Source organism: Cryptomeria japonica, chromosome 10 (assembly GCF_030272615.1).
Source record: "Cryptomeria japonica chromosome 10, Sugi_1.0, whole genome shotgun sequence".
In the NCBI taxonomy this organism is placed as follows: Eukaryota; Viridiplantae; Streptophyta; class Pinopsida; order Cupressales; family Cupressaceae; genus Cryptomeria; species Cryptomeria japonica.
Genome location: NC_081414.1, coordinates 702,781,639 through 702,799,744, shown reverse-complemented (window position 1 = coordinate 702,799,744; position 18,106 = coordinate 702,781,639). Strand labels below are relative to the sequence as shown.

At 35.1% G+C, this 18,106-nt stretch overlaps 1 protein-coding gene across 2 annotated transcripts in view; it reads right to left on the bottom strand.

Moving 5' to 3' along the window:
* The window catches only part of LOC131078194 (UDP-galactose/UDP-glucose transporter 3), a 28,920-nt gene extending 15,103 nt beyond the window's left edge, over positions 1-13,817 (bottom strand). Inside the window, exons 1-3 of one of the 2 annotated variants that reach the window (XM_058015854.1) lie at positions 13,688-13,817; positions 13,529-13,581; positions 10-107 (exon numbers count right to left, since the gene is read on the bottom strand). In XM_058015854.1, coding sequence (XP_057871837.1) covers positions 10-107; positions 13,529-13,581; positions 13,688-13,795 — 259 coding nt within the window. In that variant the 5' untranslated portion in view covers positions 13,796-13,817. Of the gene's footprint in view, positions 1-9; positions 108-11,158; positions 11,359-13,528; positions 13,582-13,687 lie in introns of those variants that run through there. The other variant, XM_058015855.1, reaches the window with a different exon arrangement.
* Positions 13,818-18,106: the final 4,289 nt, after the last annotated feature.

Below are 18,106 nucleotides of genomic sequence, written 5' to 3'. Positions count from 1 at the left end.
AAAACTTACTTATATACGACCAAATTAAGCAGACAATATTCTGTGCAAAGTTCAAAAATGCTAGGTGCTCAAATCTTTTCCCATCAGGACCAAAACGCTTAGTCGACCTGTTGAAACGAAAAAAACTAAGATTTACTGAACTTTCTAAAGACTAAAAAATTAGTGCTTGATTAAATTCATCAAGTAATAGAAGTTCTAATATAAAATCTTAAATTTACTAGTCTTCATTTTCACGCCCTAAGAAGCCACAAAACCCATAGAACTAATCAGGGAACAGGTTCAAAATTCATACTTCCCTTCTGGATAGAAGGTCACTTGAGCATTGCCAAGTCCCCTTTTTCAATCCGCAGTTAATTATTCTATGGACTGTCAGCCTAGGATTAGCAATTAGATAAGCTGGTAGAATTTCAGTTTTTAGTTAGACATGTATGTGGCATTTAAAAAATAAGACAGCTGAGTCTAGTGTCCTCCAATTGAGAAGCCACTTAGCGTTTGTGTCTTCAAATTATGCAATGGCCGAGTCTCCAGTGCCTATCAGTGAATACTGAACTCCATTGATTGAGAGGTGGATTGATCAGTTAACTGCCAACAATTTATGAGCGATTTCATATGATTGTGGATTAACAGTTTTGAGGGAGTGTTCTTCAGTTAGCTGAACATGCTTGAGGAAACTAATTGTCAATTAGCCATGATTGAAGATCACTAGGAGTTGCATCTATAGAATTGCTATCTATTTTTTGCCTTTTAGTCAAAAAATGGCTTAGCATAGGCCCTTAGGCTTATCATAAAGTCATAAGCCATTAACAAGGGAGAGAAAGGGTCGTTCCCATTTCATTTGTCCTATGCTGCCAAAGTGAATAGATGATTAAAAGTCACTCCCAATTTTCTTTAAAGTTATATTGTTAAAATAAATAAAGCATTTATAATGTTTTATTTGTTTGCAAGGAGAAATAAGCTCTCAAAAGCCTTATTTCATGTAAGGAATTAAGTGAAATTTTTCTTTTGGCATAAGGAGGGAGAAAATAGGTTTCAAACTCAAAGTTCACCCAGGATTCCACGCAGTTTTAGGGCTTTCATCGTGGAAAATGGAGTTAAACCTGAATGCAACGCCTCTTATACTCGTGTTCACCAAAAAGAAACAGCATGTAAACGGTAGAGTTCTGAGTTTGACAGAGTCATAGAGCAGTTTCAGGCATGCTCTGTGTATATTGTAGTTTAAAGGCAAAAGGAGAGGGTTTATTCAATGCATCTGCAGCATTCAAGAGTTTCATTTCAATATGAGATATTCACCCATGATGAAGGAGAAGGCGTGTTTAAGATTCAAGCAAGACATGAAGATCATTATAGATATATCATGTAACAGATTCATGCATGCATCTCATGGGCCAGATCTGTAAGATCTCGTTTTAGAATACCTTATCCCTTTTCCATGATAGAAGAAAGCAAGTCATTCTTAAGAGTTCTTTGGTTTTATCTTTATCATGCAATCATAGTATAAAGAATGCAAAATCAGTAGAAAGCTCTTCAAACCGTGTGTATCCATAATAGAAAGATCAATGTTTCAATGGTAAAGAAATGAGATACAAAGAGCAGTATTAGTGCTGCAACAGTAAACAAAGAGCCAAAGACACTATTAGAGACTCACAGTGAAATGCAAGGTCTATCTAAGCACACCACAAGGGCATTAACATCTTTGAAGATTAAAAAAGATTAATCTTGCTACAATCTTCTTCAAGTCAAAACAGTCATAGAACAAGCTAGTATAAGGTATTGGCAGGGATTCCATGAATACACAGAACAAAGACTTAGGTTTACTCAGGGGAAAGGGTAATGGTCAAAGGAGTCAAGCCTGTGAAAACAGTTAAAAAGAAAGCACACAGAGCATAAGGACAGATAAAAGCCACAATGAGCAGTGTTTTGACCTTGTTGCAGACTTCTACATATAGCAGACCCAAAACACTTTGAACAAACCAACATTACAAAGAATTTTTAGAGAATGTTTCAGACTTCAAGATGAATGGCAGTAAACACAGAGATTGTGTTTTGCTATAGCAAAAGAAGGTATCAGATCAAGCTACAGCAGTCCAAAAGATCCAAGATCCTTATGATAGCCCTTAAAATGGAAGCAGGGCTTGACTTTAGTGCAGCAAAAAGGAAAGATAGTGCAATTACTTTATGCTTGCAGCCCAGAGAGCAGAGAAAAATCTCATAAAAAAAGGGTTATAACTGTGATGGAGCAGTTCATTTGAGATCAATTTCAAAAAAAGACCAAGAAGCATTTACAAAGAATATAAGTCCTTTTGGCAGTCCAATGGGTGTAGATCACAATGATGGAGCAACTTTGTGCATATACATCCATATTACTGTCATGAAGGATAGTGCACACATAAGAAGCCACTGCCCATGATCATAGCCTTCCTTGACAGAGACAGAGCCTTATACAAGAGATCACAGTCACCTTTCAAATGGTGATAGAACAGCAAAGGACAGTGATTGAGTATTAGCGCAAAACTCTCTATAGGTCAAGTACCTAAAACCAAAGATCAAGAAGATAGAATCACAGGCAGTCCTAAAGGAGCAGTCCTCATAACCATGAGATGACAGAGGAGCAGCTTTGAGGCAAATCATGGGTATTAAGATGCAGCTCTTGAATCACCAAAAGATAGTTCATAATGCAGACACAGAGCATCACTGTTACAAATATGTCTCAAGGGCAACCATCTTGATCACTGTTACGAAGAGAAGAGCAATCATTGAAAATGATATGTGAGATACCACATGATAACACAATCTTTCCTTTGTTTTGAGTGCATATAGGGATAACTGTCCTAAAAAAGGCTGGAAAGAACAGAAAAAGGACAGTCAAAGCATCCAAATACAGTTACAGAGATATAGAGGAATCCACAGCCCATGACAGGGGTCAGACATTCACAGTAACGTCAAGATAGCTGTGACAAAGAGAAGACAATAATAGAAAAATTAGAAGCACATTTCAGACCTAAGGGACTTCCAGGGAACTTAGCAGTCATAAAACATTTTTAGCAGAAATCAACAGTCTTGTAATTGCCATGATCAGCAAATAGGTCTCTGAAACATGTTTCATGATTTGACTTCATGAGAACACTAAAGATCAATATGTGACAATGAGCAAGCAGTCACAAGCTCAATCTCAGGAAAGTTGATCAGTTTAGAACAATGCTAAAAATCCATGACAGTCAATCAGCATACTTGGCACATAGGTTTTCAAGGAACAATAATGAAGGCTTATAGACTATAGACATTGAGAGCAATATGCAGACCAAATTAATCCATACAGTCAAGGGAACCTTGAAGAGTGACAAAATTAAGAAAAGTACAGTCCCATAAAATGAAGAATCACTGTTATAGGAAACAAGGAACATTTGCAGCCATTGAAGACAGTGCAAATAAACAGTCTTCCATCAATGGAGTCTCTCAAGCAAAAGACAGCCCTTAGATCAAAGGACAGTACCCCTAAAGTCCTTTACAAAGAGATCATAAAGGCCATGGTATAAAGGGCAACATCTAGTAAAAGAGAAGGTGAACATGACTATGGAGCAGCCTTTAGTTTGGCAAGACAGAGTAGTAAGAAGGTTCTCAAAGCTCTTTCAAGAATGAGTACATCATAATAGTAGCCATAAAGCCGTCAATCAAAGGGTAAAAGATGCCAATGAGACAGCCCTTGTACCTAAGGAAATACATTTGAAGATGATAGCTTTCAACAAATAAAGACAGTCTAAGCATCACCATTAGAAAAGAGATGGCAGCCACTGTCAAGTCTGTACACTCTTAATAGTCTAACCTTGAAGGAATGCACAACCTCCAAACTCAGGGCATGATACAAGGCCAAAAGATTATTTGCAGCAGTCATTCCTGACTATCAAAATCACAAGACAGTGAACATTTATAATTCAAAGAGTAGACCACAAAGAGGGCTAGAGAAGATACAGTCCATACAAGTTGGAAGGGTTTCTTTCTTAAATAGCAGGTCTGTCATGTAACAATATTGGAAATAACAAAATGTATAAGGAGCTTGTTGCAAAGATCAGTAACCTCATCACCATTCAAAACCACAAAGCCTTCGAACAGAGCAGCAAAAAAGGCCAAGTCATAGACCTATGAAGGAATGAAAGGTTAGCAAAGAAGGTATGATGTTACACTACAGCAAACAATTTTGACAGTTCAAAGACCATGAGAGTATAAAGGCAGAGCACTGTTATATGAACGATTAGCAGAGACACATGCGACCATTTTGATCACCATAGAAGTCTCCTATGCTTGAAACAGTCAAATAGTTCAAAGGGTTAGATCAAAAGTCACTCAAGGCCACTTGACAAGGCAAGAGGTGGAACTCTAAGTTTACACTAGTTCAAGGCCTGAAAAGAGGGAATTATAGAACACATCCAGCAGTTAGACACCAGTTAGAGACCCCACAGGGTTGGCACATGACTTGAGACAACTTCTTAACTAGATTGCCGGTTCGGGTTCGAAGAACCGGTACGCCAGTACTGCAAAATTTTGAAAAGGGCTTTGGGTTCGTTTGGGTTCATTAGTACAAAAACATGTAAATTTTATATATATATATTTGTGCAGCCTATAAGCATGAATTAAGATTAGCATGTCACGTAGCATCATATAAACAACAAAACAAACATAAACTTGTAATCATAGCATCATGATCATACAATAATAGCATCATATACATCAAGTTTAATATCAAAATGACAAAATATTCAAGTATCCCTATCTTAATAGTAGGTTTCAATTGGGTATATCTCATATCTTGCCCTGCAGCTCGCGCTCAGAAACTGGGCTCCTTGTTTTGTAGAACAACAATTGCTCAGATTTGCTCTTGCTCTAGCCAAACATGTTTAGCAATCTTGTACTGATATATCTCTCCAACACTGAACTAAACCATATAATGTTCCACTATCATTATATTTAGTTGTTCCAGCAGCGAAATGCTTATTTGCAGAGATGTAAGCTTTCTCAAACAGATTTGACAGAAGGCTACTGGTTGTGTTCTCAAAAGCATCTCTACTTTTAGTAATATCCATCGTGTTCACCAAGAGAATTCTTTTAGCATCTAGTCTTGAAATGAAATTAGAATTGTGATAGTGCATGAAATAGTCATCCAGCCATATTTTCCCACCTATGTCGTTGGGGCAAAGGTCGTGAAGGATTTTATTTGCTTCCACTGTACATTTTAAGCATCTATCTGCTGATATAGTTCCAGTGAATTGGAGTAGACCGTAGACCTTACTGGGAGATTGGCCATGGGAAGAAGTGCTAAACCCTAAATTTTTAGGTGCATTAAGATACAGATCGTTCATAACTAGGTTTAAGTTTGTGGAATAGGTGCTGCCATTGGTGAAAGTTGAGGAATTATAGCATGTGTGCCATGCGTAGATACTCATGACTGATGGAAAATTTTGTACAAACAGCAAAAAGAGGACGAACTACCTAGACAGAATTGAAAAAAAAAAATTAAATTTGGCATAAGAAATCACTTTTTGGGCCACCTAGATGCCCGAGTTCACTTTGGGTTCTCTGTGGTTCTCTTTGGTTCGCCCGGGTTTGACCCAGAACGAACCACCTCTAGGTTTTAAGAAACCCAGTCGAAACAGGCCCAAAACCACGAACCAGAACACAAACCAGGGGGGTCTAGAGGAGAACCCAAACCAGGGGAGTCTAGAGAAGAACCCAAACCAGGGGGGTCCAGAGGAGAACCTGGTAACTCAGCTTCTTAAGCAGTTATGAGTCAGTTCAAGACAGTTTAAAGCATCTTTTTGCATGCGTCTTCTTCAATTTCAACCCCAAGCAACATTCATGCAGATTGGAGATAAAATCAAGATGGAAGCAGCCAGTTAGAGTTGAGTTAAAAGATGAAGAGGTGGATTTCAACTTTGATGCTATCTTTCAGTCAAAATAGGCTCTTCTTCTCTATATATTCTTCTCTTTCTGTCTATCTTCTCTAGTTCCTTTCTCTCTGCCCTTTTTGCTTTCAGCAAGGCATGAAGTATTGTAGCTCATTTTATGAGTTTGTAACAGCAACAACTCCTTTATTTTTCAATAAAATAGCAGCTTCTAAGTTTGATGAGTTCCTTTGATTTATGTTCAAAATCCTCTAATTTGTCTCATTCAATCAGAATTTGATATAAAAAGATACATATTAGGTGCAGGTTCTAAATTGTGTTAGTTGGTTTTGATAGCTTGTAGTTGTGAAAACTTGTTGTTTTCCTTCAAGCAAGCATTAGATTCAGCCCTTTTTAGGAAATACTTATGCATCACATATTTAGTTGAGTTGTGAGAGTTTCAAGGCTATTTGTTGAAGGTTTTGTGAGATAAGCAAGTTGCAGATCTCAGATAGAACTTTTGGTGCATCACCTCTTAAGATAGGTTCCAATTCAAGCATTTCTTCCTATCCTCCCTTTTCCCATCTGAAAGTCATTTGCAGGAGGTTCATCAAAGAAAGCAGCTCACTCTGGAGGTTGATTGCCACCATAGGCAACCCACAGCCTAGAAATCATCCCATGTTTCACAAGATTGCTGAGCTTTCAGCTTAAGCATCACGGGTGCAATTTTGGTGACAACAAGAATAAAGTAGAAGGCAAAGGAAAAGGGACTTTTGGAAAATTAACTAACATTCAACTCTCCTTTTAGTGTTTATGGAATTGCTACAAAAGTTGTGCGAAGTTGGGCACATTGGAGATAAATCAAGCACGAAATTATCATCTTGGCAACAGAAACCCTTACACGCAATACGTATTAGTTAATATAGAGTTTGTCAGCTAGAAGTGCAAATAAGTTGTATTAGAGTAAAAATCCCTTTGAATGTATGTTGTTAGCCAAAAATTATAAAAAGATATATAAATACTTTTATATGAATATTTTGTGTTTGTTATTTGTGCATTAAATAGGGATTATTACAATGGTATCAAATCTGTCATCTTTCCATCCTGTGAAAAAGGTTAAAATGAAATAAAATCAGGTATCAGTAATACAACACCCAGGGAAATCGCATAAGTGAGTCATGACACAAGGATAAAGAATTAGAATTCATCAACATGACAAGATCCTTTAAGGATGGGCAGCAACAGCTCATCAATCTCCTCACTCAGAGTAGGCAGATGCCTGGACCAATCCATGAACCCGTGCCTCTATGTAATGATGCACAAAGGGAATCCTCGTATTTAGCAGCAACCTCAAATACCTCATTGCAATCAGTCAAAAGTACTTCTTGTAGAGATATTTCAACTACTTTGAGGAAAAGGATGAGTTTGAGAAAAAAGCGAATTCTTCAGATGATGAATCTGATAAGAAGGATTTGATGAATGCCAAGGGTAGACCTTACAGCAATGAAGAGATGAGATTTCATTTAGATGGATATTGCAGGGATAAAGAAATTCCTTCAAATGCATAAACCATATTGGTGATGGAACTATTCATATTGCTGAACCATCAGATGAAGTTGGTGAAGATGGTCAACAAAACACCCAACAAAAACAAAGACATAATCATAATGATGGAGTTGCAGAGAAAAATGTAATGGAAGTAGATGCTACTCTCCTAAACCAGATTTAGAACTAAAATAATAGGTTTTGTGCCATAGAACGAAGGTGGGTTACACATGTTGCTTCCTTTTTGAGTCTGAAGATAAACAATCTTCAGCTTCTCAACAAAGGCCTTAGCCTAATATTGAAGTGATAATGATGGAATAGATTGGGCCATTCCATTTTCTACTGCCAGGTGCTTGGTAGAACAAAGAGCAGCAGTAGCAGCTCAGAAAGGAAAGCTTGCTGGAAAAGGGAAATTTACTTCTCTAATTGAATGGGCACCCATACAAGATGAAGAATTTAAAACCCCAACTTTAACTTATCCACTTGATGAATTCTGATTGAGTGTCTTGGGCAACCATGTTGAATTCATTGATTCACTGAAAGGAAAAACCAATGCGACCAAGAATAAATTTAGTTGGGCTAAAAATGAGGTAACACCAAGAGGCACAGCGCAGAGTGTTGTAGGATGCTGCTTGGGAATTGATCAACATCATAGATCATGTAGCTTTGTTTGCTCAAGGACAAGCAAATTTATGAAGGAGAATTCATCATGTCCACTTTTTCAATCCACAACTATTTATTGAATGGAATGTCAACATAAAATTAGCAACTAGAAAGCTGGTAGACTTTCAGTTTTTAGTTAGAAATGTATGTTGCATTTTAAGAATAAGGTGTCTCAGTCTTTTGTCCTCTAGTTGAGAAGCAGCTAAATATTTGTGTTTACTAGTGAAGCAGTGGCTCAGTCTTCAGTGCCTATTTAGTTAACTCCACTAATGGAGAGATGGACGAAATAGTTAGCTGCCACCAATTTAGGAATAATTGAATATGATTGTAAATTTACAGTTTTTGATGCAGTTGGAGATCAGGCACCCGATAAAATGTAGCTAATCCCAGTAGCCAAAATGCACACACTCACAGCCATGGGATAAAACACACATTCAGAAACAATAAAAGAAAACAATTTTCTCTATTGATTAAATCTCAGAAAATGTTCTTGCCTCATATGATTGCAGTCTAGCAACAGGGATTTGCATCTTCTTCTTGACCTCAAACAATCAACCGGCCTTAATGAAGCCATGGGTTGCAATCTTCTTAATCTCACATTACATGGCAATAGGCCCTTACAACAGCCTTACGAATACTATGTCCTTTTATGTCCTCTAATCTCTCAGTCCTCAACTAAGGCATAAGATTTTTCATTATTTTTCCATTCACTTCAAGCTACTTTACCCATACTTAAGTGTTTCTTTTATGGGAAAATCAGTTTCAAATATGGAAAGGTCCCAGACAGCCTGAAAACAGGCTTAGAATAGTATGCTATCAATCAGTCATGTTTCATGGCTTAAAATAGATAATCCTATCAAGATTGCAGAAAAAATATTACTGATGATCTCCTCTAGGAGACCAGCATGCAGGAATATTAAGGTCTTTAACTGCAGCATTCAATTTCTAATAGATGCAGCAAGGCTAGGAAATAAAGTGTAATAGCCTGTGAGAAAGACTGTGACCCAGCAAAAGGATGAACAAATGTCAGCAATCAAAACATAACTGCCATCAGCAAGGGACTGTTATTGCAGGAAGCACAAATTAGCTTTTAAAGTTTGAAACTGCCAAAGGAATAGTATGACTGCCACCTAGCCTAAACAACTATCGTTGCAGACAAATAAACTCCATAACCTCATAAAAGGAACAGCCAAATCCTTCATCAAGTTTCCTAGGCAATCAGTTTGACCACAAAACAAAATGCCTAAATTGTTGTGGATACATAACCCATCAGATAATAAAGTGCATGAAGTATTGTTATTATTATGGAATGAATGTCTGAAACTATGAAGCAACCATCAAATTGATGAATGGAGATGCAACACACAGGTAAACTGCAAACAATTTTCATTTTGGTGATTCTGATGGAATGGTAGGAGTGTTATCCTTGCCTAAGTGGAACTAATACGGTGCAATATTTGTTGAAGAGTCCAGAATGGTAGGTGTGCTATCCTTGCCTAAGTGGAACTAATACAGTGTGATATTTGTTGAAGGGAGCTTGACATAATAGCAGATAGAGGTCCTGACATCATTGAGACTCAAGACATAAGACCTGAAATAATTTGCGAAAAGACAAGTAACAACCTGAAAAACACGAAATTAGAACAAAAACCAAAATAAAATTGTCAGTCTTTGGCTTACCAGGATCAAACGTGGACCTGGATGCTCTTGCATCAACTTTAAGTGAGTGTCGTTACGTGTCAAAGCTTGAGGAAATTAATTGTTAGTTAATTGCCGCTGTTTGAGGACTAACTTCCCATGATTGAGGATCACTGGAAGCTAGGTCTATAAAACAGAACATAAGGCAGATAAGAAGGGACTTTAAGAAAAATAAGAAACATTCAATCTCATGTCAGAGTTTGTGGCATTGCTACAGCATCTAGGTGCATTTGAGCGAAACCCTTCAGGTATGAACCTAACCCTAAAGAATAATAAATTCTTACATATCAATTAGGATGGAGTTTGTAAGCCTGAAGCGCCCAGTAAGTAGTATTAGACCGGTAAACTTCCCCTTGGTAGACTTATCTCATTCTCTGAAATCAGAATCACATGACTCATACTCAACAACAATTCAAAGAAAATGAAAAGAAAAGGTATGGCTTGCAGTCTTGCACTTGACAAATATAATAATATTTGGCAAAAAAAAATCAGAAAATCAATACAATATCGGTAATAACTAAAAAGCTATTTTTTATTCCATGACGAATCCCCTCTAGGACAAGACAATGATTTAACAATCAAAGTTGATATTGATTGACATTGTCAGAATCAGGACTCAAACGCTAACTATCTAACCCATATTTGTTGGCACAAATGAGTTCCGAGCTCAATTGAGTGGTGACTATCAAGCAGAGGATACACACCAGTTGTGATGGCAATAATCTGAAATTACACCTAGTCCGAGGCTAAATTAAGCCTAATCCTGGATATAGTGAAATCCCAGAAATCTCATGGTCGTATAGCTGGCAAAAGGGTTTGCATTAAACTAGCTTAAAATTATAACACAGGAAGAGAGTGCATAGGCACAATTCCTTTCTTTGATGAAGCTGCTGAAAGAAATCCAGGAAAATCAAGCGGCAGAAAGCTATTTAAATTAAAACCTGGAAGACAATATCAGGCCCCAAAACTCCTGACGCATCAATAAACAATGTGGCACAAGATCATAGAACATCACAGGCCTCAAGTCAGGAAACTGAGCAATTCGAATATTTGATTGCATAGAAGTTCCAAATCCCACAAAGAATTCCTAGATTCTTCAAATTCTACCCAATGGGATGAGTTGCTCCTTGATCAAATAAAATGGATAAGATACCACAGCCTAATCTGGGATGAATTTGACAGAACAGTCTAAGAAATTAAAATTCATCCTATTAACCACTCCAGAGACTAAATTCAAACAATCTCATACAATTGCGAGCTCTTCGAAAAACATAAATTATGGTATATGTCAAAAAGGTTAGAAGCTGCATAAATGAACAGATTTAAAAGATTGAACGTTGCGTTATCTCAAGCTTTTTTTTAAAATGGGTTTGACTTACAATGTCTCCTGTAAAAAGCCTTGGTAGATGTAAGCGCTAAAAATTCCGCCGACACACAACAGCAACCATAACACGCGCTGAAATCCGCTCATTTCCTTCTCCATTTTTCTTCAAATTTTGTCTATTGACAGAAATTTGAACTTCCGAGTCACTATTGATAACAAAAAAATTGAAGAAATTTTCTGTTTGGCTTTTAGATTGAGGTTCGCAATCGTATTTAAATTCCGTTCGCGAGTGACACGTGTTTGTGTTCCATTGGCTGTTTTGTGACTCTGCACTCTGATTGGCTGTATACACGTTTCTTCGAAGCTTTTTGACGTGAAATGTACTCAAGTTTTTAGCTCATATATTTAAATGGTTTTAATTTATTTGAACTAGTCAAACAACTTATGTGTATTTTATATATATCTAACTAGCCTTTGCATCAAATGGAGGTGCAATGTTTAGCCTATAGTAATGTATGATGAAAATTTTAGAATTTTGAATATGGATGAATGTAAATTTAATTAAATATTTAAAAATTAAATTCATTATTACAAAATAGATTAGGTGAGGAGTTGAGTGCAATAGTGTCAGAGGAAACTACACCAAATACAATTTCTATTGTGTATAAAAGTTCCAAATACAATTTCTATTGTGTACAAGAGTTCATTACATAAATAAAAAATAGATGCATTATTACTTTAGAGATAGTATTTTTATTCTTCTTCATTCAATTTCATAGAATTTTCATTGTCATAAAGTTCAATTTTACAGAATTTCCATTGTTATAAAGTTTAGTTTTGGGGCTATTGTTTTGGGACCACAAGGTAATTGGTCTCCAAACTATGTGGACAGTAGGGTCCAACTCATTTACAAGAGAATCAAAATTATGACAAGTAGGGTCCAATTCATATAAGAAAGAATCAAAATTATAGCGATTCATATGTTTGCATATACACCATTACAAGTTATCTTCAATTGAACCATATGTAGACCAGCAAAGACATTCACCCCCAAAGGCAAAAAAAATTAAAATTAATATACTTAACTCAAAGAAAATAATGATTCACATCTTACATTATAAAATATTAGCATACAGATATTATAATTATGCTCTGGCAAAGCAAAGAGTGTTAATCCTCATAACCCTCAGCATGGAAATCGTAGATTTGCCTACATTTCAGCAAGGAAAAACATCTTTACAATCATCGGTGTACATTGAAAACGTTTTTTAAGCATTTTGAAACATTGGGAGCTTTTTTACTAAGGTTTTATTTCACATAAATAAGTGGCTAGGCTAAGGTATATATTTTAGAATTTGAATTTCTAGAAGGAAAGAACACATTCCAAGATTACATATGAATTGCCACAATCAATGGTTTCATTTGCCACTTGGCCTAATCTGTGTGTTTATTTGCCACATGGTCTGCATCCTCATTAATAAATCTTGTAAAACATTTTTCGATCCATTTTATCATGGACTTACTATAAATATTTGAAAAACCTAAAGATTGAAACCTTTTTAAACTAATACATAATCATCATTGAAATGTCTTTAATACTAACAAACCCTTTTCTGCAACCTTACAAAATTTGAAGAAAAATTGTGAATTGATGGTATTATTTTCCATAATGAGCTATACCATCTGTGTAAGCATCGTCCAGGCATCATCAAATGAACATAAGAAAAAAAAAATGGAATTTGTACACGATGGATACAATCAATTTATCCTTGCACTATATCACTTTCCTATTAGATGGACTAATTGGCAGTCTGAATTGATATCATCAAGAAAAAATGAGTTATCTTTTTTTGTGAAAATAAAAGAAGCACAAAGAAAGGTTTAATGCCAGTTTATCACTCTTACACCAAATGCTCGAGAGGAAATGCATGAAAACATTCATATTCATCATGCAATGCCTTCATTTTCGATACAAGCCACACAAATCTTGTAATCAACCTGAACAACAATAACGATGAAGTAGTACATTCTATTCAGTTATGAAAATGAATGACTAAATACTTGCATAGTAGAGATACTTTCAGAGCTTCATATAAACAACACTCAGAAAAATACATTAATTGTGTGACGGTTTACTTTGAACAAACTATATACTTATAGTCCAATGAATTGGTAGCCTGAACTAATAATGATGCAAATAAAACTAAACAGAAAATAATACTAAAACAATGATTATGCTATCACACGCTACAGAGAGATTTGGAAATACTGGAGTGCTACCACTTTCTTTTGTAACAAATTTATGATAAAATCATATTTCAAATTGATTTATTTTTGTAATGATATATATTAATAAGATGCGACACAGATAAGGAAACCTAAACCATCAAAAATTGCAGTGTACTTGGATTGCAATGTAGTATACCAGGATTCTAGAGTGCTTCCTTGATCCGTAGAACCCGTTATTTTAAAGGAAGCCTGTATTCACAGTTCAATGAAGATATGGGTCTCAGGATCAAATTTTAAAGACTTGCAATCAAATTTAACAGAAGCCATACTTATCTCGATTTTTGAAATAACTCACCTGCAATAATAATCTAGGGCAACATGTATTGTGATCTTCATCTTTTTGTTTCCCATCTTTTTTCAGGCAGCATATATGAACAACAGAAGAGCGGTGAGCGACAAACATTAGGGTTCGATTTTACCATTGATGTGAGGTGGCAGAGATTAGGATCTGATTTTTTCATATATCGCCACGGTGAAATTAAAAAATCGCCACGTAAATAGGTGTGTGGCGATTCTACAGAGTTCCACGCTACTTCATTGAGTGCGCAATTTGACATCGCTGACAAAAAAACTAATATCTGTGATCCAATTTCCATGACAGATTTAAAACTTTCACGACAGAGCATGATTCTAAGGATATCAAATTTTGCCAACCAGATCCAAAACTATTCCGACAAAGCATGAGACAATCCCAATGGGCTATGCCCACGTTAAATAGCCTATCGACTAATAATAAATAATCTATTGAAAGAACGTGGATAAATATATAGAATATATTTTATTCTTATTATTTTAAAAAGATTTTTAATTTATTATTTTTTTGTTTGATATTTGTTATTATTTTTTTAATATATTTGTTCTAAATTTATTTATTTAATTATTAAAAAATAGAAAATAATAATTACAAATTATAAATTAAATATTTTTAAAAAAAATCAAATTTTAGAATACAAAGGAAACATTTAAGAATATATATAAAATAAATAATATAATAATATTACTATATTGCTATTACACATTAATTATAACCAAAGTATATTTCTATTCTATTCTATTAAATTTCTATATATTAGGATATTTATGTTGCATATGATCTATGCATAAGCCCAACCAAAAATCTAACACTTATATTAATATAATTTAATTTACTATTAATATAATATGATTTAATTTAATATATTATTTATTAATGTAATATAATAAATATTAATATGAATAAAATATTATATTATTATATCTTTAACTGAACTATGAAAATAATTATTATATTTAAAATATTTTTCAATTATATCATTATATTATAAGTAATATTATATGATTAGTGGACATATATTATTATTATTATTATTATTATTATTATTATTATTATATTAATATTAATATTATTATTATTATTATACTATTATTATTATCCTTAAATGCGTCCCTTGCATTCTAAAAAAATTATATTTTCAATTTTTTTAAGATATTTAATTTGTTATTTTTATTATTATTTTAATATCATTTCATATATATATATATATATATATGAATAATATTGTAGTGTCATAAAATTGCGACCCTGGCACTTTTCGACTACATTAAGGTCCTCATGCATGCGAATTTGAATCCTCTAGCCTGATTGGAGACTGGAGATTGCTCAGCTTGTGAAAACAACTTCTTCCTTGGCCTCTACATCACCCTGTCCGCACTCTGCCTTGGAGAAAGGGGTAGGACAGGGGTGTGGTGCCACTTTCCCCCCTTGGATAGGGGCGTGGCACCCCTGTCCCTGCCCTATTTTGGGGCAGGACTCTTCCTAAGGTTGCATTGTTGGTTGTGCATCAGGCAGGAAAACTCCCCTGATGTTAGCCCATGACGAAATTCAAATCCAACTAACATGTATTTAAGGGGCATTTGTCCTCTCATTTGCATGAGTGGAAATTCGATAAGTTCAATAAGTTGGAGTTGAATAAGATTGGAGTGTGCACAAGCAATCGAGCGTTCAAGCATTCAAGCATTCTTTTCCAACATTGAGCATTCTCAAGTCTCCCTTCAAGGCTAGGTGTTGCATTCAAGTCAAGGATTCAACCATTGAAGAGAAGATTGATTTCAACATTCAATTCCACACAAGCATTTCTATCAACATTGCTACTACAACTTCCCTTGAGGTGATTTACAATTCAGTCTTTCATTTACATCTACTTGCAAGTACTTTCTTTCATTACTTGGTTAATTCCAATACTGGGGTTTGACCTAAAGGAAAACCCCCAATCCCAACACATTTTCATCTCTTTTCTGTGTGTAGGTTGGAGGTGTGCAATTGTACTTTCGAATTCAGGCTCCATTTGCATAGGCAGAAAAACCCTTTTCGTTTCGCGGATTTTTCGAAGGACCGTGTACATTCCCACCATAGTTTGGGCAACTTTTCTTCAAATTCGTAGGGCAAATTCATCTCGACATTTTACTACCAGATCCAGGTGCACAGCTACATCCCATATTTTGATCTCAAGTTATAATCGATTCTTTGTCACTTTTGCACTACACTATTCAATCAATTCATTTCCAAATCAAACAAGAAAGAGGGGATCAACTTAGCATTTCCCATTCATTCAGAATTCAATCTACCATCTTTGTGTGCAGAGATTGAATCTAGTAAATTATCCTCTCCTATTTCTAATGTAATGGTGAAAAATGCTTGAATGGTAATCGATAGCGAAGCTCTCATCTCTCTTTGAGGGAAAGGGTAGTTTCCTTCTTGATCTATCATTCACCATTTTCCCACCATTACATTTTGGTGAACCCGACATCTTGCATGCTTTCCTTTGAACAAAATTGTATATTTTTCATTTACAAGTTTCAAATTTCTATAAACTTAGTGGTTAAATCATTAAAAACCTTAGTTTTTAATTAAAATTAAACTGGTGATTTTTAAAAATTGCTTGTGGTTATCTTAGATCTGAAACTTCTTTTTTATTGTCAAATTCTATTTCCTCATTGTCTTGTTCAATTTGCAACTAAATTTTACCAAATCAAGAGGTTACTTGTTAAAACCCTAATTTTCAAAAATCATCTTGAACTTGTGCAAAAATTGGATTTTCATTTCATTTTCAGATTTCTGATTGTTCTTAGATTTGTCTTCAATCCTACAGTTCAAATTTTCAATTTCCCCCCCTTCTTCCCAAAATTCAAAATTCAAAATTAAGTGGTTAGGTCATCAAACCCTAATTTTTAAAATTAATTGGATTTTGTGTGAATTTCAAATCAATTTCATTTACATTCAGATTTCTAAACATTTTCCAAGGTGTCCCTATCCATTAGGTTTGGCCCTTTTCAAAATTCCAATTCAATTCCTCTTTTTCTTCAAAACCTTAATAAGGTCCTATTTTCACATTTGCGCCTTCATTTCGCCCATCTAGAGATCATAAAATTTGCTAATTTTGGGGGGTTAGCTTTTAAATCATCGTAATATCCATCCTTGAAAATTTTGAGAAAAGTTGGTCGGACCATGTGTATTCCCGCCACGAGCCTCAACTTTTTTCCAGAAATTTTGGGAGAGTGTTATGACTGTATTTAAAAGCCTAAATCTGGAAGATTGGCTGATTTTATCAATTTTTGATCCCTCTAGAATCGGAAATACCTTCAAAATTAAACATTTCAACTTTCAGGAAAAAATTTTAAATTAAGAGGTTAATTATAGTCTGCCCTGATTTTAAAAATTTTGATTTTAAAATTAAGTGGTATTCCCTTGGCTGTAATTTTAAAATTTCAATTTCCTTTCATTTTTGGAAATTGTGTCATCCTCTTCCCCCAACAAAGTTCAAATTGTATTTTGCATTACTCAATTTTGTAAGCTTTGTTCTACAATTCAAAATTCAAATTTTCCCTCTAGTGCATGAGTTTTACCACTATTAGTCCTACCCATCCTATCCCCATTAGACGAAGCATTAGAATTAAGGCTTCCCAAGGTTTAATTACCGAGGAGATGGAGCCTAATTTGGGTGACTTCTTTAAGGAGGATCATGCTAATTCTTCCCATCCTAATCATGTGCCTATTCACCCCATTGATTGATCCCATGGTGAAGAAGAAGCTTTAACTAGGGTTTCTTTAGATCAACTTTCTACATTGGACAATCAATTTGACAACTTTCAACAATGGATGTCCCAAGAATACCCTAATAGTGAATCTCTTCCATTAATTGAAGGTCTTAAGCACATGCTTCAAAGTGATAAGAATGGAATTGATATATTGTGTGGCATTGCACATATTATTGATTCTAATTTCATGCCTATCAAGAGTTGTGTCAAAACCCTAGGTTATTCACAACCTTCATCACAAGTCAATTCCTCTATTCCTTTGACTAATCATATGACTAGTATTCCTACTTTCACATCTAACATCATGGCTACTTCAACTCAAAATATCATTCCTACAACCATAGGTCATGGGGGAAATCCCTCTTCTTCATTTAATTTTCCATCTTTACCTATGTCTTCCATGAGTGTTCATATTATTCCTCAACCAATCAGTGTGACACAAGGGGGAAATTCCTTCAACAACTTTATTACTCCTTTAAGTGTCCCTTTTCCTACCCAATCATCACCCATGCCTACTTACCATAATGTCCCACCACCTTATTCTCAGTCCATTCCTTCTTTCAATAACATCACACCATCTTCTCAATCACCTATGTCTAACATCAATTCTTCCACCGAAATGACAATCAACAATCTTGCT